Genomic DNA, 21931 nt, shown 5'->3' on the forward strand with positions numbered 1-21931 from the left:
TCCGGCTTCATCAACTTTTTACGTTCGAACATTTGGGCCACGGAAGCCTGCCCTCTGCCTGATAAATGCAACAACATCACGGTGGAAGGTAGAGTGGAGAACAAATGGGAGGAGAGAGGAGAAGGAGAAGAGGCAGTACGTGGAGCGCTGGGATTGTGGCTTTGTGGGTTCTGACGGCGTTGCTAACACTAGACTCGGTGATGGGAGGCCGGGTGCCTTCTTAAGGCGGTCGTCCCTAGTCGAGTGTTGGGCTTACCGCGACTTATGCGCTGACAGCACAGGCTGCAGATGGCAACACTATTGTCAGCAGCTGACACGTTAAAAAAAGCAGACACTGTGAAGTTATGTGCTGGTGTCCTGGGAAGCAGAAGGGTGAGTAAGCCACTCAACCAACTCTGGTACGCTCTTTGAAGTAATCGCACGCGACTTCTCAAACTTCCCATTTAGGCTCCGGCTTAGTGCACCTGCCCAACCCCTACCACCCCTGCAGAACGGCCTGCCTCTTCCTCTGCCTGTCATTTTCAAAATGACCTTGAGCCTAAGTCCCTAAAGAAGAGCAGTATTTGTGGAAGCAGGTATATCACAGACTTCAATCAATATTTGGTAGAAACAGGTATATCAAACCCCTTTATCAGTATTTTGTGGAAACAGGTATATCGTAGCCCTCAATCAGTATTTTGTGGAAGGAGGTATATCAATGTCACGACTGTGACTGATCCAGAGAGGTCTGGGAGGAGAAGGTCGCATTGACTTGCTACTCGCGATAGCTTGTGAGTTTGCTCCGTGGTTCAGGGTATGTCATCTGGGTTTTGCCTTGTGAACCTTTTTGTCCTGACTGGGAGTTTGTAGGCATCCTTCTCAGGTGAGTCCTGTCTGCCACTCCCAGCTACTATATTAGTTTCAGTTTCACTTGCAGTCATTGCCAGATATAGTCCTTACTTCCAGTGCTACTCTGACCTTGGAAGGAGATCGTTTGATGGTGTTGCTGTGGAGCTCTTGTCCGGCGTGGACTGTCGTGTTTGGGATCGCCTTCTCTGCTCGTGACTGGATAAGTCTATCTCTGCTGTTGTTTGTTTGTTGTTGTCTTCCCCTGTTGTTTTCCTAGACGTGAGTGATGGTGACTAGCGCTCCCATCGGCCTTTCCCCATTCCAGTGTTAGGGCGACTGAGGGTTTAGGCATCCAGCTCGCCGCACGGGTTCACACCCCGTCTAGGGTATCAGGGCAGACAGGTGCCAGCTTAGGGTTACTCAGGGGTGGCCATTCTATTTCCCATCCGTAGATAAGGGTCCCCCTTCCCCTCCGTCTGGTGCGACACGACTGCTGCTGGGATAGCGGTCGTGACAATCAAACCCCTTAATCAGTATTTTATGGAAGCAGGTATATCGCAGGCCTCAATCAATAATTGGTGGAAACAGGCATATCGAACCCCTTTATCGGTAATTTGTGGAAGCAGGTATATCCCAGGCCTCAATCAATATTTGGTGGAAACAGGTATATCAAACCCCTTAATCAGTATTTTGTGGAAGCAGGTATATTGCAGCCCTCAATCAATATTTGGTGGAAACAGGTATATCGAACCCCTTAATCAGTATTTTGAGGAAGCAGGTAGATTGCAGCCCTCAATCAATATTTGGTGGAAACAGGTATATCGAACCCCTTTATCGGTAATTTGTGGAAGCAGGTATATCGCAGGCCTCAATAAATATTTGGTGGAAACGGGTATATCAAACCCCTTAATCAGTATTTTGTGGAAGCAGGTAGATTGCAGTCCTCAATCAATATTTTGTGGAAGCAGGTATATAGAACCCCTTAATCAGAATTTTGTGGAAGCAGGTATGTCGCAGCCCTCAATCAATATTTGGTGGAAACAGGTATATCGAACCCCTTAATCTGTATTTTTTGGAAGCAGGTATATCGCAGGCCTCAATCAATATTTCGTGGAAACAGGTATATCAAACCCCTTGCTCATTATTTTGTGGAAGCAGGTATATCGCAGGCCTCAATCAATATTTGGTAGAAACAGGTATATCGAACCCCTTAATCTATGTTTTGTGGAATCAGGTATATCGCAGCCCTCAATCAGTATTTTGCGGAAGCAGGTATATCAAACCCCTTAATCAATATTTTGTGGAAGTAGGTATATCGCAGGCCTCAATCAATATTTGGTGGAAACAGGTATATTGAACACCTTAATTAGTATTTTGTGGAAGCATGTATATCGCAGCCCTCAATCAGTATTTTGTGGAAGCAGTTATATCAAACCCCTTAATCAGTATTTTGTGGAAGCAGGTATATTGCAGCCCCTTATTCAGTATTTTGTGGAAGCAGGTATATCGCAGGCCTCAATCAATATTTGGTGGAAACAGGTATATCAAACCCCTTAATCAGTATTTTGTGGAAGCAGGTATATCGCAGGCCTTAATCAATATTTGGTGAAAACAGGTATATTAAACCCCTTAATCAGCATTTTGTGGTATCAGGTATATCGCAGGCCTCAATAAATATTTGGTAGAAACAGGTATATCAAACCCTTGCTCATTATTTTGTGGAAGCAGGTATATCGCAGGCCTCAATCAATATTTGGTAGAAACAGGTATATCGAACCCCTTAATCTATGTTTTGTGGAATCAGGTATATCGCAGCCCTCAATCAGTATTTTGCGGAAGCAGGTATATCAAACCCCTTAATCAATATTTTGTGGAAGTAGGTATATCGCAGGCCTCAATCAATATTTGGTGGAAACAGGTATATTGAACACCTTAATTAGTATTTTGTGGAAGCATGTATATCGCAGCCCTCAATCAGTATTTTGTGGAAGCAGTTATATCAAACCCCTTAATCAGTATTTTGTGGAAGCAGGTATATTGCAGCCCCTTATTCAATATTTTGTGGAAGCAGGTATATCGCAGGCCTCAATCAATATTTGGTGGAAACAGGTATATCAAACCCCTTAATCAGTATTTTGTGGAAGCAGGTATATCGCAGGCCTCAATCAATATTTGGTGAAAACAGGTATATTAAACCCCTTAATCAGCATTTTGTGGAAGCAGGTATATCGCAGGCCTCAATCAATATTTGGTGGAAACAGGTATATCAAACCCCTCAATCAGTATTTTGTGGAAGCAGGTATATCACAGGCCTCAATCAATATTTGGTGGAAACAGGTATATCAAACCCCTTAATTAGTTTTTGTGGAAGCAGGTATATTGCAGTCCTCAATCAATATTTGGTGTTAGCAGGTATATCAAAACCCTTAATCAATATTTTGTGGAAGCCTGTATATCGCAGCCTTCAAGCAGTATTTTGTGGAAGCAGGTATATCACACCCCTCAATTTTTTTTTGGGGGGGTAACAGGTATATTGTACCCGTTAAAATCAGTTGCTCCAATAGCGATTGTCCCTTTGTATAGCTGCAGTATCGAGCAGAACCGCACACAACTGCTGCACAATACCAAAGCACTATATAGTTTCTATGTTAGAAAGTATATTATAGGTATATTACACCCCTTAATCAGTTTTTTTGGGGGCAACAGGTATATCACACCCGTTGCAATTAGTTTTTCCAATAGCATTTGCCCCTCTGTTTAGCTGCAGTATAGCAGCAGAACCGCACACAACTGCTGCACAATATAAATGCACTATAATATACTTTTTATGTTAGAAAGTATTAGTATATCACACCTATCGATAGCACACCTATACCAGTCCTTAAAAGGTCTTTTGTGGCCCTATTAGCTAGCATTTGGTGTCCCTAACAGCCTGATCCTGCTCCTCAAAGTAACCTCTCCCTACACTGGCAAAACACAGAATGTAAAATGGCTGCCAGATCGGGTTCTTTGATAGGGTGGGGGGGGGGGGTGTCCATGTGCTGAAACATCTCAATTGGCTGTCCTGTCCCACCTGATGGATGTGTCATGGGTCAAAGTTCGGCGCAATGCAAAAGAATATGGCGAACCGCAAGGCCATCTCTAGTGTCTGATCTTCTGTTTGGGAAGAAAGTTCTGGAAGTTGTTTCCCACCCTTAAGGAAGGGGTTCTCTGTAATATCTCTCTGTGGTGCTGTCGTGGGGGAAGGGAAAAATTATGATAGCACTCACCGGTAATCAGATTTTCCGGACCCCACGACAGCACCCTTCCTTATTCCCTCCTTGGTGGTCACGGGTTCTGAGTGATTTTCACAGGGTGTAAAAAAATAAAATAAATAGTATAGTATAAACTAACCCAGGTTGGAGTCCCTCTCATGCTCTGTAAACCACTGAGGTGGGAGAGAGGCTCCACCTTTTTTTTCTGCAGGTTTCCGTTCCCTGGGGGCGGATCCTCTCTGTGGTGCTGTCGTGGGGTCTGGAAAATCTGATTACCTGTAAGTGTAATCATCATATTTATTTTAGAGTGTGATGGTCTTTCAATTGGTAATTTTTCAAGCAGAAAATATGAAATAACAACATGTTTTTCCAGTTTCTGCATGTTTTCTTTTTTCATATTTACCATTTTAGGCAGTGCTAGATGTTAGCGGCAGATAAAAGGATGCTTGCTGTCTGTAGACGCCTGGCATGTGATCATTTGATAATAACACATACCCTAGACACTCCATCTGTGTAATAAAAATGCCATTTATAGGGAAAGGCCATTATTTACACATAATGGGAAGCATTCCTGCTCTAAACCAACCAAACATATTGTAAATTCCTGCATACAAGCCAATGTTATGTGAAGTTTACTCTACAATAAATAGAAACATTTTTTAAAGGGGTTCTCCAAGATTAGCATCAGTATCTAATCCATGAGGATCCGACACCTAAGACCTCCACTGATCGGCTGTTTGAGAAGACAGCTACGCTCCTGTGAGCGCCATTACGTTCTTGCAGCTTTCCCAAGGCCAGTGGCGACACGTTCATCAGTCACATGGCCTAGGATCGGCTCAGCCCCATAGAAGTGAATGGGGCTGAGCGAGATACCAAGTGCAACCGCTATATAATGTACGGTGCTGTGCTTGGCGAGCAGAAAGAAGGCCGCTGCACTCACAGGATTGCTGGTTCCTTCTCAAACAGCTGATCAGTGGGGGTCCCAGATGTCAGACCCCACTGATCAGATACTGATGATCTATCCGGCGGATAGGTCATCACAGTATAAAAATCTTGGAAAACCCCTTTAATTATCTGAGCATGATGGATGGATAGACAGACAGACAGATAGCTAGATAGCTGCTATTTCAAGTAACAATACATGGCCCCATCCATCCACCCTTCAATATGGTGCATTCGCCCTGTCCCCTTTGCAGAAAAGCACCCACAAAGTATGATGTTTCGACCCCCATGATTCGCTGTTGGGATGGTGTTCTTGGGGTTGTACTCAAACTTCTTCCACCAAACACAGTGAGTGGAATTAACACCAAAAAGTTTAATTTTGGTCTCATCTGACCACATGACCTTCTCCCATGCCTCCTCTGGATCATCTAGATGGTCACTGGCGAACTTCAACTGGACCTGGACATGTGCTGGCGTGAGCAGGGGGACCTTGCGTGCCCTGCAGGATTTTAATCCATGATGGTGTAGTGTGTTACTAATGGTAATCTTTGAGACTGTGGTCCCAGCTCTCTTCAGGCCATTGACCATGTCCTCCTGTGTAGTTCTAGGCTGATTCCTGACCTTTCTCACAAGGCGAGATCTTGCATGGAGAACCAGACCCAAGTCATCTTATGTTTCTTCCTTTTTCTAATAATTGCGCCAACAGTTGTTGCCTTATCACCAAGCTGCTTGCCTATTGTCCTGTAGCCCACCCTAGCCTTGTGCAGGTCTGCAATTTTTTTCCTGGTGTCTTTTAGATAGCTCTTTGGTCTTGGCCATGGTGGATAGGTTAGAGTGTGATGGATTGAGTACGTGGACAGGTGTCTTTTATACATGTAAGGAGTTCTGCAATTAATGCAGGCAATGAGTGCAGAGTAGGAGGGCTTCTTAAAGAAAAACTAAAAGGTCTGTGAGAGCCAGAATTCTTGCTGGTTGGTAGGAGATCAAATACTTATTTCATGCAATAAAATGAAAATTAATTATTTAAAAATCAAACAATGTGATTTTCAGGATTTTTTTTTTTGATTCTGTGTCTCACATTTGAAGTGTACCTATGATAACAATTATCATATTTTTTGTAGGTGGGAAAACTTTCTAAAATTCTTATTTTCCCCAATGTATGTGTAAGGGTCAGCCCCTAGAAACACCAATTTACATTGCGCTGTATTGCTAATGATAAGGTTTCACACAGACTGTGATATCTTCCTCCAGCCACAAGAGACCGCTGTGTCATTGAGTAAGAGATAAATAAAGTTGTTTTGTTCCAGAGGATGTAGGAGGAGTTTCAAGTTTCCGGGCTTAGTCTGGTGTGTGTCTTCCTGGCTGGAGTGCATTTTTCTGGCTGATGTGAACAGATACTGTAAAAGTGATTCTTCCAGGCTGATGTGGGACAGAACAACAGAGACTGTAAAGTGTGTCCGAGAGGAGTGTTATAATTCAATCCAGAGACGAACTATGTCAATGCCTGTACCTGTAATCTAGACAGAGAGAGGAAAAGACCGGGCTGGGACAAGCAAGCGACCGGATCAGGATCCAGACTATACCTGCCTCCACATACTTGACCAAGACAAGCAGCTACCTACAGAACTGTGAGTGTGCACCGATGCTAATCTGTGATAATTCATAGAACATGATACTTTAGCCCGAGCGTTGTAGCAACGTGCCCTGAGTAGCAGGGTTCAGACAGGAAAATATCAGAGGAGAGTAGCCTGTATTTTTATGTGTTTGCTGGTTGGTGCATATTTGGTATTTGCAAAGTTCAGTTATCCTTCCTGTAAATTTATGTAAACTTGTTAAAACTGTTCCTGTCATTTGTCGATTGCGCCCCTGGTGCATCGGCACAATACTGTTAATCCGATTTTCCGGCCGTTATATTCTGTTATTTAATGAAGCCGGTATCTGCTTCAGCCTCCTCCGTCTGCTGTACTGTATTTGAACCCTGCCCTGCGGTCTCTTCCTCCCCTGACCGCTACATATGTATGGAGTAAAAACAGTGAGCTCTAAAGTATATCAAAACATTGTACAGGAACCTGTAAGGGCAGCAGTCCATGACCTCAAGCGGGAGAGATGTTGGGTAATACAAGACAATGACAAAGCATGCAAGTAAATACACTAAAGAATGGCTGAAAAAGAAGACTATTTGTGTTTTGGAGTCAGAGTATTGAGATGCTGTGGAATGACCTGAAGAGGTCTTTGCAGGCAAAAGCATTTCAAAAATATTGATGAACTGAAAGACATTTTCAGAGAGGAATGGCCCAAAATTCCTGCTCAATGTTGTAGAGATCTTACTTTCAGCTGCAGGAAAATAATGCTAAATGGGTGTCTATCGGTTATTAAATTCAAGGTTTCACTTACTTTTTCTTCCTGCATTGTGGATGTTTGCTCATTGTGCTGAATAATAGACATGGTACAATTGTTTATCTGTTAATTATACTGTGTTTGTCTAAATTGTCTATGACTATGAGAGATACTCCCATTTTATTAGTAATTAATGCAGAAATCCAGGTGATCCCAATGGTTCACTGACTTGTTTTTGTAACTGTAAATATAAGCTAGATAACACAGGCACACACACACACACAGATGCTGCTGCTGGTTCTAGTAAGTTTCCTATCTCACTCCAGTGCTGGATTTACAGCTACACTGCTCAGTACAGCCGTATAATGTCCTTCATGCATCTACTGCTTCTGTGTATGTGACAGTAGTGTCTCCTCTACTCTGTGCTGTGTATGGGAGACATCAAAGATGCTAGTCACCACTAGCTTAATGAAAACAGAATTAGAGATGTAGTCTGCAGAGTGAGAAACTGGTGATAAAGTGCAGGATAAAAGTCATATAATGTCCAAATATAATGTTCCTCATGTACACGCATGGCAGCTTATTCTGATAAGTCACATGAAACAGTAACGTTTAAAAAATAAATAATACAATTATATCTTTGGAGTAAATTGTGCCAAATTTATGTAATAGGTGCATGGCTCACGGTTCACATCTCGGACTAAGATTTGCCAGATTTTCTGCCCTTTAAAACGTACCTGAGTTTTCAAGTATGCTTCTTTGTACAATCATAACTGTAAAGGAACAGGTCTTTTTTGGGCTTCCCTAATGTCTCTTTCAGCCATTTTATTCCCTGTTTCAGCTGCACAGCTAGATGCATTTCACTCAGAAGCATGGGCCGTATTAGAAATCTGCTAGTTACGCCATTCTCTATTGAATGAAATTGTGTGAACGTACAGTGACTTTTTAATATTAATAAACCTGCCTAAAAGGTTTAGACCACACCCATTCCCAGTAAGCCAGAACAGTTTTTGTACCTTTTGTCAAGCACAGCATAAAAATTTACATTTTTGCACAAGTTGCAACTTTTTATAGCCAAAAAACTGGTGTTGATAAATCCCCCTTAAAAATACTAATAGTGTATGATGGGATGTCCCGCAATCCCTTTATGACAGGAAAAACAAGGTTCCAAATATTTTGAGTTCTTATAGTGCATTTTATTATCATCTTGAAAGATCTCTGAAATAAGTGAATCCAGGAAACTACAAAATTTTCACTTCTTCTATAATGTATAAAACAACTGCTTCACAGTTTTAATTCCTGTTTTAAATATTATTTAGTGAAAAACTTAAAAATGACATAAAAACAAAACACTTTAACAAATAGAAAAAAAAGACATATAGAGAGAAAAAAAACAAAAACAAAAAGAAAAAAGAGTCTAGTAACAGAAAAAAGCAAAAAGAATTGAGGGGGTCATTTATTAAACTGGTGTAAAGTAGAACTGGCTTAGTTGCCCATTGCAACCAATCAGATTCCAAAGTTTATTTTGAACAGCTCCTTTGGAAAATGAAAGGAGGAATCCGATTGGTTGCTATGGACAACTATGCCAGCTCTACTTTACACCAGTTTGATAAATGCAGTTAGAGGGATATTTCACCAGGGAAGATCCCTCAAAGTAGGGACATCTGTTGAGGGACATAATAGACAGTATTGGTTGCCCTAACCCTAAGTAGCGGGAGGAGAGGGTGCAGAACATTGACTATCTCTCAGTGAAGAAGTCTACTTTACACCAGTTTGATAAATCTCCCCCGAAAGGTTCTTTCTTAGTAATTAATCCCTCTTCAGATTTACCAAAAAAAAGGAAAATGTAGCAGCACTAGACAAAATGAATATTGTTCCTTACTGTGGTGGTGCCCGCTGTGTCAGAAGCCAGTCTTATGCTTCCCCAAATCCAGATGCAATTGTAACAGAAAACTGCAGCACTCTCCAGCCTTGGTCTTTTCAAACTTTTTTTCACCAATTCAATGCGACGTTTCGATCTATATGATCTTTCTCAAGCAATTTAACAATGGGAACTAAAAACCGGATACATATACCCTACTAAGCCGGTCACATGACCCAATCAATTATGTTAATAAACAATTTACAAAAACTGTGAGTACCGCCCCTTTCCATGTTCATCCTATAATAGGGTTAACATGTCATTCTCAAACATCCTATACTGGGCATACATGAATATATATATATATGACTCTATCCACTTACTGCGATGCATAATGTGGACCAGGGGATATCGCCACGGAGGTAGATCAAACTTCAACGGCATGTGCGGCCGATCGCCTCACTTCCCTCAGCGTTCCTCCATATCGAATGCGCCTGCGTGTCTCCTCCATGACGTCAGCCATAGCACGCTCAACTGGTGCCATGGAGACCGGACGCCTCCCATCCACGTCACCACTAGAGCAAAGCGCGCATGTGCGCCCAACTCCCGTAGTGACAGGGATTTGCCCCTGACAATGGGCTGAATATACATAATAATATAGAAGCCTTTATTATAGGCTTCGTTTAGAAGAGAACCGCATACAAGGTTACCATGACACCGGCTGTAAGGGCGCTACGTGGTGACGGGAGGCCCGACGCTGGATCCTGTCACTACGGGAGTTGGGCGCACATGCGCGCTTTGCTCTAGTGGTGACGTGGATGGGAGGCGTCCGGTCTCCATGGCACCAGTTGAGCGTGCTATGGCTGACGTCATGGAGGAGACACGCAGGCGCATTCGATATGGAGGAACGCTGAGGGAAGTGAGGCGATCGGCCGCACATGCCGTTGAAGTTTGATCTACCTCAGTGGCGATATCCCCTGGTCCACATTATGCATCGCAGTAAGTGGATAGAGTCACATATATATATATATATATATTTTCATGTATGCCCAGTATAGGATGTTTGAGAATGACATGTTAACCCTATTATAGGATGAACATGGAAAGGGGCGGTACTCACAGTTTTTGTAAATTGTTTATTAACATAATTGATTGGGTCATGTGACCGGCTTAGTAGGGTATATGTATCCGGTTTTTAGTTCCCATTGTTAAATTGCTTGAGAAAGATCATATAGATCGAAACGTCGCATTGAATTGGTGAATAAAAGTTTGAAAAGACCAAGGCTTGAGAGTGCTGCAGTTTTCTGTTACAATTGCATCTTCAGATTTACCCTGTTACCCAACATATTCAGCCATTTTTAGGTGGTTCCTTTTGCTTATTATAGTTTATAATTGTATATTAATACATTGAGAGGAGCCAGCAAATGTCCATGAGGTACAAGGTCCTTGGCAGTGGCGCCATTGTCTACAAATTTTTTTGTTCAAAAAATGTCCGCCATTGCTTGGTGATGATGACTGGTCAGTTGTTTCCAGATTTCCATCACTGGGTCATCATGGAGCTTGACTGTCCGTTGTTGAATTTAAGAACTGAAGACATCTGAATGTTGTCCCTACCTGACCAGATGACGGACACGGCTGGATTGTCTCCTGAGGATTCTGGTTGTAATAAATGGACCCTCCAGCCGCAGCAACACTTTAGCTGCTTTACTTTTTGCCGGAAGGTTTTGCTGAACATGTAATAGATGAAAGGGTTGAAGGCCGTGGATGACTTGGCGAAGAGGCAGGGGAGTAAAGCGATAATCGGGGGGATGCTTTCACTTGAGCGAAACATAGACCAGAAGCTGACAATTGCATAGGGCGACCAAGAGGCCAGAAATCCAAAGCTCACCAGTACCGCCATCTACAGGAGGGAGAAATAATCCATAGTTTATTCATATGAGGAAATTATCAACATTATTCTTTACACCTTCGGGTCAATTTTTTTATGATGGCATTTTACTCATTTTGGGCTAAAATATTTTTTTCAATTGCTCTTTATTAAAAATATTGAGTTGTTCTGTCACAAAGGGTTAACTCACTTTCACTTTGTGGGTCATCTAATAACCCTTATCTCTAAATAACTAAAAAGGTCATAAATACTTATTTAAGCTACATTCTTATCAGTAAGATCAGAATTGAGCTATAATGAGTGTTTATAATGTGAGAGAGCAGAAGTAAGGAGCCGTCAGCTGAGAAGAGCTGAAAATTTAGATCCTGCTACTAGATAAACTCAAGGCTGCACACAGACAGGGGTTCAAAATGTTTAATAAAGACCAATTGAAATAATTTTTAGCTCAAAATGAGTACAATTCAATAATTAAAAAAATTGAGCCCAAAGGTGTACATAGCCTTTAAAGAGGCCGTCCACAATAACTCAGTGATAGGGAGTCTAGTGATAAGTGGTAATCGGTGACAGAACCCAGCAGCACCACCACATGTAAATGAAGTAATACACAGTCCCCACTGAATTCATAAAATTGTTGGATCCTCTTATAAATTCTTAATAGGGGGAATGAATATGAGTTTCAGAAACTACACAACCTCCTTATTGAGACTTTTAAGCCACAGGTAGCAGTGCGTTTGATGCAAGGTACAGATATGTTCTGGGCAATTTTTCAAAAATGTGGGATTAATATAAAAAAAGGATGGTAATAGAAATAAGGTTCAGTGTCTGTATAAGGGTAAACAAGATAGATAGATCGATAGATATGAGAAGATATATAGATAGATATGAGATGAGTCAGGTGGGCGCTGTGTATGGCGGCGTCAGGTGGGCACTGTGTATGGCGGCGTCAGGTGGGCGCTGTATATGGCGGCGTCAGGTGGGCGCTGTGTATGGCGCCGTCAGGTGGGCGCTGTGTATGGCGGCGTCAGGTGGGCACTGTGTATGGCGGCGTCAGGTGGGCGCTGTATATGGCGGCGTCAGGTGGGCGCTGTGTATGGCAGCATCAGGTGGGCGCTATGTATGGCGGCATCAGGTGGGCGCTATGTATGGCGGCGTCAGGTGGGCGTTGTGTATGGCGGCGTCAAGTGGGCGCTGTGTATGGCGGCGTCAGGTGGGCGCTATGTATGGCGGCGTCAAGTGGGCACTGTGTATGGCGGCGTCAGGTGGGCGCTGTGTATGGCGGCATCAGGTGGGCGCTGTGTATGGCGGCATCAGGTGGGCGCTATGTATGGCGGCGTCAGGTGGGCGTTGTGTATGGCGGCGTCAGGTGGGCGCTGTGTATGGCGGCGTCAGGTGGGCGCTGTGTATGGCGGCGTCAGGTGGGCCCTGTGTATGGCGGCATCAGGTGGGCGCTGTGTATGGCGGCATCAGGTGGGCGCTATGTATGGCGGCGTCAGGTGGGCGCTGTGAATGGCGGCGTCAGGTGGGCGCTGTGTATGGCAGCATCAGGTGGGTGCTGTGTATAGCGACGTCAGGTGGGCGCTGTGTATGGCAGCATCAGGTGGGCGCTGTGTATGGCGGCGTCAGGTGGGCGTTGTGTATGGCAGCGTCAGGTGGGCGTTGTGTATGGCGGCGTCAGGTGGGCGCTGTGAATGGCGGCGTCAGGTGGGCGCTGTGTATGGCAGCATCAGGTGGGTGCTGTGTATAGCGGCGTCAGGTGGGCGCTGTGTATGGCAGCATCAGGTGGGCGCTGTGTATGGCGGCGTCAGGTGGGCGTTGTGTATGGCAGCATCAGGTGGGCGCTGTGTATGGCAGCGTCAGGTGGGCGCTGTGTATGGCAGCGTCAGGTGGGCGCTGTGTATGGCGGCGTCAGGTGGGCGCTGTGTAAGGCGGCGTCAGGTGGGCGCTGTGTATGGCAGCGTCAGGTGGGCGCTGTGTATGGTGGTGTCAGATGGGCGCTGTGTAAGGCGGCGTCAGGTGGGCGCTGTGAATGGCGGCGTCAGGTGGGCGCTGTGTATGGCAGCATCAGGTGGGTGCTGTGTATAGCGACGTCAGGTGGGCGCTGTGTATGGCAGCATCAGGTGGGCGCTGTGTATGGCAGCATCAGGTGGGCGCTGTGTATGGCGACGTCAGGTGGGCCCTGTGTATGGCGACGTCAGGTGGGCGCTGTGTATGGCATCGTCAGGTGGGCGCTGTGTATGGCGCCGTCAGGTGGGCGCTGTGTATGGCGGCGTCAGGTGGGCGCTGTGTATGGCGGCAGTGGTCTTATGTTTAGTGTATGATGTTGGATAAATGTAAAATTGTCTACACTTATTTCTGCATGGGAGACTAGCAATGGTTCAGCCCCATAACGTTATGTGGATGCATTATATATATGTGAATTACCGCAAAATTCATACTCCTCCTCGGCTAAAAAGGAGTATTTTTACTCTTCTGGAAATAATGTATTGCGACCTCTGGTCACTTGTGAACGCAGCCTAAATCAGTTAATAGGAAAATCCCAATAAATGAATGAGATTAGAAGTGATACGTGTCTGCAGCTCAGTCTGCTGATAACAGGACGTAATTACAGCGTTTACTGGGGGCTGCGAAATAATCGTTACCACCAGAATAACTCGCTGAAGTACCTCCAGCCTCAGGAAATCACAGACACGAGAGAAGCCGCTACTTCTATGGACTGTCCAGGAATCTCTAGACGTTAGCAAATCTGTCACTGGTTCAGTATGTGTTAGAAAAGGAGCATTCAGAAATGGATGAAAAGATAAAATATGGGCTTACTGTATATGGTAAAAAGATAGACAGATAGATGGATAGATAGACGGACGGACATTTAGATATTTTTAGAAAGAATGAAAGAAAGAAAGAAAGATAATAGAGAGATAGATAGATAGATAGATAGATAGATAGATAGATAGATAGATAGATGATAGATAGATAGATATGAGATAGATAGATAGATAGATAGATGATAGATAGATGATTGATAGATGGATAGATATTAGATAGATAGATAATAGATAGATATGAGATAGATAGATAATAGATAGATAGATAGATAGTTAATATATAGATAGATAGATAGATAGATAGATAGATAGATAGTTAATATATAGATAGATAGATAGATAGATAGATAGATAGTTAATAGATAGATAGATAGATAGATAGATAGATAGATAGCTAGTTCACGGACACATCTACTTTATTTCTTGGAGACAGAAAAAGTCACCTATTTTTACGGACTGTCCAGAAATTCCTGGACGATTGGCAACCCTGCTGGGCATCCGCTACATGGATATGCTGTGCGCTTTTTTATAGCTTTGGTCTGTGGGTGCCAAATGCGTCAAACAGACACCTCACAGTGGCGTACAGCACCCATTGGCCGTAATGACATCTGTTTAATGGATAGGATATAAAAGGCTATCATTAAGCTCATGCTGTAACCATTAAAGGCCCTGAGATGCTATTATAACTTATGGATGATGCAGAAGATCCGTTTTGGCCTCCATCGCAAATTCCATTAAACACAACATACAGAAGAGCACAACATGCTGCATTATGTTATCCAGTAAAATTCTGGGCTCACTGACAGAAACCATTCAGATCCCTTAACCCCTTAGTGACCAGCCTGTTTTGGGCCTTACTGACCAAGCGTTTTTCTTCCTTTTTTTCATCGTCACTTTCCAAGAGCTATAACTATTTTATTTTTCCGTCTGTACAGTTTCTATGAGGTCCTGTTTTTTGTGGGACAAGTTGTAGTTCTGATTAACTTTTATTAACTCTTTCTGGGAGGGAGATGGGAAAAACAGTAATACTGCTCCTTAAGTATTTACGTTATAAATTTTACAGCGTTCATTTTTCGGTATAAATAACATAATATCTTTATTCTCTGAGTCAGTACGATTACAGTGATACCAAATACATATAGTTTTTTTTTTTACGTGGCATTTAAAGTGTTAAACAGCCCGGATTGGAATCCCTGCCGGTCCGAGCTGTTAGAGCAGGGCCGCGGCTCTCATGTGAGAATCGGGTCTCCGCTCCCCGCTGCACGGGTGACCTGTGCAGCACTTAGACTGGGCCACCCAGCCTAAGGCCCCTTAGTGACCACCGTAAAAAGGCATATGGGTGGTCACTAAGGGGTTAAAGGGTTTTCTGAGAATTTGATACTGATGACCTATCCTCTGGATAGGCCATCAGTATCTGATCAGTGAGGGTCCAAAACCCAGGACCAGCTGTTTGAGAAGGCACCCGCGTTCCTGTGAGCTCCGCGGCCCTCTCCCTGCTCACCAGGCACAGCGCCGTGCATTGTATAGCGGCTGTGCTTGGTATCGCGCTCAGCCCCATAGAAGTGAATGGGACCACCACTGATCAGATACTGATCACCTATCCCAGTATATGGTATACAGTAGTTTATATAAAGGCCAAGAGCATAATGTGAACAGGTTCTAACGGAGACTGTGCAGTCAATGAAGATGTCCACTGCTGAGGATCCAGTTCCTTTCATGTGTTCCTCTCCAGCCTCTATCCACAAACCCCTAAAGAAAAGTTAAAATAACCTATAACTAGAGATCAGCAAATTGAATCCCACAAAGTGGAATTCGGTCTGAATTTCAGGATAAATTCAATTCGCGTAGAAGCCGAATTTCCTCGTGCGTCGTGTTAGCGAATCGATTTAACCTGAAATTGTGTAAAAAACTAAAAAATTCATACTTGCCTCCTCCATTTGCTTGCGACGGGCCGCCAGCCGCCATCTTGATTGAAGATCTCGGCCAAAATCCCATGCGTAATCTCGCGATGTTTCACTCCAGATCTTCAAGCAAGATGGCAGCGGCCAGACCGTCGCGAACAAACGGAGACAGAAAGTTTGATAATTTTTATTTTTTTATGTTAATTTCACACTGTTTTAAACTCGGATGCCACGATCATGTATGAAAGCGGCATCTGAGGGGTACAATGATGGGTGGCGGCGCTATCGCAGCTCCCTGTCATTGCACCCGCTACTACGAAGTAATTCGTCACAAAGCTAATTTTTTTGTAAAATTCGTCGAATCAGCTGAATCTAACTTTTCGTAAAGTCGCTCATCTCTACCGATAATTATCCTTTCATCTATTCTTCATCAGGAGAACACAGCTACACCTCCTCACACCGTGACCTGCAGAGTCTGACAAGAGGCACTGTGGGAGGAGGGCGTGCTCCTTGAGGTTTGTATACAGCGGGGGGTGGGCACCTGCGACTGCTGTGACAGCGTAATGTGGTCACCGACCAGTAAGTGCTGTCATAATAGACTCCGGAACAGCAATCTGTCCAGCACCGTCACGTTAGGGTCAAGCATCATTAAGCCAGAGTGGCGGAGGTACCATCACGCGTGGCTGAGAGGGATGTTATTATCTGCATTCTGTATGATAGCGCTATTATGGCTTGTAGGTTTGCAACTGGTATTTAAAAGAAAATACACTTAATGGAACCAAGACGGTGGCACAAACACTTAGATGTAGCAGGGCCGAATTCATCATTTTACTCTTTCACATCCCCTTCGAACTATTCTGTCCAATCGTTCAGAATTTTCTGCCTTGACAGCTACAGTTTGTAGAATAACGCAACCGGCCTTTATTCCTTCAATGGATCTGACATCCGGAGGTTTTTTTTGCATTTTCATAGTTTTTTTTACTCCTTGCCTTCCGGGAACCATAACAGTGCTCCAGACAAAAAAAAAATGACCAGGAGCCATTGGCTCCTAAACTAAAAAATTTAGGAGCCAAATTACATTTTTTAGTCGCCAAATTTAAAATGCATATCATTTAAAAAAAAAGAACTTTGAGAGGATGAGACGCAGGTCCCAGTAATGAGCCAGCACTACATATAGGAGAAAACAGCACCACATGCCTCTCACATCCAGGGACATTTTCTGGGGGACAAGGTGACTAAAAATGGCGAATTGCGTGGTTTAGAGTTTTTTTTTCTGTTATGGCCTTCACCGAGCAGAAATATTTTTTTATATTTTAATAGCTCACACTTTTTGGGACGTGGCGATATGTAATGTTTATTCTTTATTGTTTGTAAATTTTATATGTAAAACTGGGAAGGGGGCCATTTAAGCTTTTAGTATTTTGGTGTTTTTTTTTTACTTTTTTTATTTAATAACCATTTCTTTCCTTAGGGACTAGAACCTGGATCTTTCCATCCCTTGTCCTATTCCCCCTGATAGAGCTCTATCAGGGTGAATAGGACCTCACACATCTCCCTGCTGCCCTGGGCTCTGTGCACACAGCAGCAGGGAGCTGAACATGGCAGCCAGGGCTTCAGTAGCGTCCTGGCTGCCATGTTAACGATCTGAGCCCCAGCAGTGTAATCTGCCACTGCCACCAATGAAGGGGATCGGACCCTGTGGCCACCATATAACAATGGGGGACGGGACGGGACGGACAGACTTGTGGCCAGTGATAATGGGGGGGGGGGACTTGTGGCCAGTGATAATAGGGGGGGGGACTTGTGGCCAGTGATAATAGGGGGGGGGGGGACTTGCGGCCAGTGATAATAGGGGGGGGCGACTTGTGGCCAGTGATAATGGGGGGGGACTTGTGGCCAGTGATAATAGGGGGGGGACTTGCGGCCAGTGATAATAGGGGGGGACGACGACTTGTGGCCAGTGATAATAGGGGGGGGGACGACTTGTGGCCAGTGATAATAGGGGGGGGGGGACTTGTGGCCAGTGATAATAGGGGGGGGAGAGGCTTTGGGGGGGCGCACTGCACCACCAATGAATGTAATTAAAGAGGACCTTTCGTGGGTCCAAAGAATATGAACTTATCAGCAGGCTGCATGGAGCGGGGCCCAGGGATCTAAGTGCACTTACTATTATTCCTGGGCGCCGCTCCGTTCACCGGGGGCCACAGCGGGTGAACGGAGCGGCGCCCAGGAATAATAGTAAGTGCACTTAGATCCCTGGGCGCCGCTCTATGCAGCCTGCTACTACGTTCATATTCTTTAGACCCACGAAAGGTCCTTTAACTCCTTTATACAATTGTCTGCAGCGGTATCACAGACCCAGCACCCGGCCTCAATAACAGGGCATGCGATCTGGGGCACCCGAGGGGTTAATGGCCGCGGATCGCATGCCCTGTTATTGAGGCCGGGTGCCGGGTCTGTGATACCGCTGCAGACACTTATGTTTTACATTCATTGGTGGCGCAGTGGCGACAGCTCCTCCCCTCCTCCTCCCTGCTATCTCCCCATTGGTGGTAGTGGCGGCCACGTCACAGTGGCGAGGGAGGGACTCCTTCCTTCTCCACTGTGCAGTGTGCTAGTGAAGAGAACGTGGGCTGCGCAGGAGCGCGGCGGTACAGTCGCAAATGGCGACAAGACTAAAAAGTCTTGTCGCCATCTGCAAATTTTAAGGCGCATTGGCGACCGTTTTGGTCGCCATCTGGAGCCCTGCATAACTTTTTATTTTTCCGTTCCCATCGCCGTATGAAGGCCTATTTTTTTCCAGGACAAGTAATACTTTGTAATGGCACCATTTATGTTTAAATACAATGTAGTGGGAAGCTGGGGAAAAAAATCCAAATGAGGTGCAACTCCGCCACTAGTTTAGGTGGTTTGTTTTTACGGCATTCCCTGTGTGAAAAAATCTGACCTGTCACCTCCATTCTACAGGTTAGTACGGTTCCAGCGATACCACATTTGTATAGTTTTTCCTGTGTTTTAATTGAAAAAAAAACTTTAAATTTTTTTTTTATTATGTTTGCGGAGTTTTGTGGGGTTAAATTGAAAAAATAAATACTATTTCAAGGTTTTTGGCGTTTTTGACAGCACAACGCTCACTGTGCGCTAAAAATGGCATGACGTCCTTATTATGAAGCTCAATATGAATACAGCAATACCAAACTTGTATAGTAATTTTTTTTGTTTTACGATTACTAAAAATAAAAACTTTTTTATTTTCTTTGCATCGCCATTTTCCTTCCACAGATCTGTATAAGGGCTTGTTTTTTGCGGGACGAACTGAAGTTTTTATTGGTACCATTTTTGTGGTATGTATGACTTGTTGATCACTGTTATTCCATTTTTGGGGTGGTCAAAGATGGTTAAAAAACGGCACATCGTGTTTTTCATTTGGCGTTCACTGCACAGGAAATTTTTACAAATATTTTAATAGTTCAGACATTTTGGCATGTGTCAATACCTGATTTGTTAATTTTTTTATTGTTTATATATGTTTATATGTAAAATTGGAAAGAGGGTTATTTAAACTTTTAATATTTTTATATTGAATATTTTTTTAAACATATTTAAAACTTTTCTTAACTTCTATAATAATAACTTTTAACTCCCTTAAGGGGCTAGAACCTGGGATCTTTTGATCCCATGTCCTATTCACCCTAAGGGCTGTTTCACACGAGCGGATGCCGTGAGTGACATCCGCTCCGTGAATGAGAGCCAAGACCCGATGCAGACTGCAGAAGCACAGAGCATTAACATGATTGATAATGCTCCGTGCCTCTCTGTGATCTCTATACTACGAAATCACAGTGAGATAAAGTTGTCACTGTGATTTCGTAGTAAAGAGGTCACAGAGAGGCACGGAGCATTATCAATCATGTTAATGCTCCGTGCTTCTGCAGTCTGCATCGGGTCTTGGCTCTCATTCACGGAGCGGATGTCACGCACGGCATCCGCTCGTGTGAAACAGCCCTAATAGAGATTCTATGAGGGTGAATGGGATTTTTACAAGCTCCTTGCTGAGCTGTGCCTCGTGCACAGCACAGCAGGGAGGTTACCATGGCAGGCCCGGGAAGCTTTAGAAGCATCCAGGCTGGTAACCAATTGGAGCCCCGCAATTTCACTGCAGGTACTCCGATTGGAAGGCAAAGGGAGCCTCATCAATCTGTCTTATCTCACAGATGCTGCGATCGGTGTTGATTGCAGCATCTAAGTGTTAAATAACGGGGTTCGCGATCGCCATTTCCCATCGTTGTGGCCAGGTGCCTGTTGTATGATACAGTCAGCACAGGCCGCCTATGGAGTGGGCTCGCCACAGCACCGTGATGTACCAATTAAAAGGGTTTTCAGAGACTTTTCTAATGAGGACCTATCCTCTGAATAGGCCATCAGTATCTGATCGTTGGGGGTCTGACACCTGGGACCCCATTAGAGTAACTGTTTGGGAAGGCACCCGCTCTCACCGTAGAGCCTTCTCTCAGTTCACCAAGCACAGCGCCGTATATAGTATAGTGGCTGTGCTTGGTACTGCAGCTCAGCCCCATTCACTTTAATGAGGTTGAGCTGCATCAAAACCATAAACGTGACATTAATGGCCTGGAAAACGCTGAGAGAAGGCCACGGCGCTACTGCAACCACCAATGCCTTCTCTAACAGCTGATCGTCAGGTGTCGGACCACCACGGATCAGATATGAGTAGAAAGTCTCAGAAAAGTCCTTTAATTCTGGACTTGTGCATCTAGAATTAGAAAAATGTGAGAATACTGGTGCAACCGTTACTATGAATTAACTGTTTGCGACAGATTATAGGTGGCTGCACAGAAGCAGCGATCACAGGATTAACGGTTATTAAATCATCCTTCATGTGGTCGAGCAGAAATGAAATCCAGAAAATCTAGGATGACTCTGTGAACCTCGTGTCAGACGTCCGCTCCTGTAGGGGGTTCTCCTGGGAAGTATGATGCTCAGAAATAGCTGTGGTTATGAATCGGTTCTTTGGATGAACATAATTCTATTTGGAAAACTCAGATACAAGTCATCGCTATTTATGTTTCCTGTATTTTTTTACTGAATGCGTGACTTTGTTTTCACTTTGTGAAATCCTCTGCAGATTAACACAGGAAAACCAATTCTGACCGCGAAATGCAGCGTGAAAGAAAAATCAGAAGTCATTCACATGGGAAAGGTTTGTGTGTAATCTTCATTCAGATTTAATAGGGTGTCTAAAAAACAGAGACAACTTTGTAAATGTTCTTCATTAGGCTACTTTCACACTAGCGTTAATATTTTCCGGTATTGAGATCTGTCATAGGGTCTCAATACCGGAAAAAAACACGCCAGTTTTCTTCCCATTCATTGTCAATGGGGAGAAAACGTAACTGAACAGAACGGAATGCTCCAAAATGCATTCCGTTCTTATACCAGAGAGCAAACCACAGCATGCTGCAGTTTACTTTCCGTTTTGGGACGCGGAGCAAAACGGATCCGTCATGAACCACAATGCAAGTCAATGGTGATCCATTTTCTCTGACACAATAGAAAATGGATCCGTCCCCCATTGACTTTCAGTGGAGTTCATGACGGATCCGTCTTGGCTATGTTACAGATAATACAACCAGATCCGATTATAAAGGATGCAGACGGTTGCATTATCAGTAACGGAACCCTGACGGATCCAACAAAGACGCTAGTGTGAAAGTAGCCTTTAACCCCTTCTACCCCATCGATTTTCTGTTTTTGCATTTTTGTTTTTCACTCCCTGTCTTACCAGAGTCATAACTTTTTTTAAGGGGTTGTTTTTTGTGGGACAAGTTGTACTTATCTAATGGCACCATTTAATATTTCATAAAACATAGTGAGAAGCTGGAAAAAAAAAACAAATGGGCTAAAATTGGGAAGAAAAAACACAATTCCCTCACAGTTTTATGAATTTTGTTTCTACGGCATTCCCTATGCGGTAAAACTGACCCACGACCTTTATTCTCTGGGTCAGTACGATTACTGCGATACCATATTTGTATTTTTTTTTTTAGATGTAATACTTAAAAAAATAAAAAAACTCACTA

The 21931-nt window shown here is 43.9% G+C and overlaps 1 protein-coding gene and 1 long non-coding RNA gene across 2 annotated transcripts in view; both read right to left on the bottom strand.

Annotated features, from left to right (window-relative positions):
* Positions 1 to 10546: 10546 nt before the first annotated feature.
* Positions 10547 to 21931, bottom strand: part of LOC120999915 (opsin-5-like) — a 64145-nt gene continuing 52760 nt past the window's right edge. Inside the window, exon 4 of the mRNA XM_040430964.1 lies at positions 10547 to 11122. Within this exon, the coding sequence (XP_040286898.1) occupies positions 10763 to 11122 (360 nt within the window). The 3' untranslated portion in view covers positions 10547 to 10762. The remainder of the gene's footprint in view (positions 11123 to 21931) is intronic.
* On the bottom strand, positions 11299 to 21147 carry LOC120999916. The gene is made up of 3 exons (XR_005778681.1): positions 21133 to 21147; positions 16282 to 16286; positions 11299 to 11370 (listed from the first exon to the last, which is right to left on the bottom strand). It is a non-coding gene; the product is annotated as an uncharacterized LOC120999916 (long non-coding RNA).

Source organism: Bufo bufo, chromosome 4, assembly GCF_905171765.1.
Source record: "Bufo bufo chromosome 4, aBufBuf1.1, whole genome shotgun sequence".
NCBI classification, from domain to species: domain Eukaryota; kingdom Metazoa; phylum Chordata; class Amphibia; order Anura; family Bufonidae; genus Bufo; species Bufo bufo.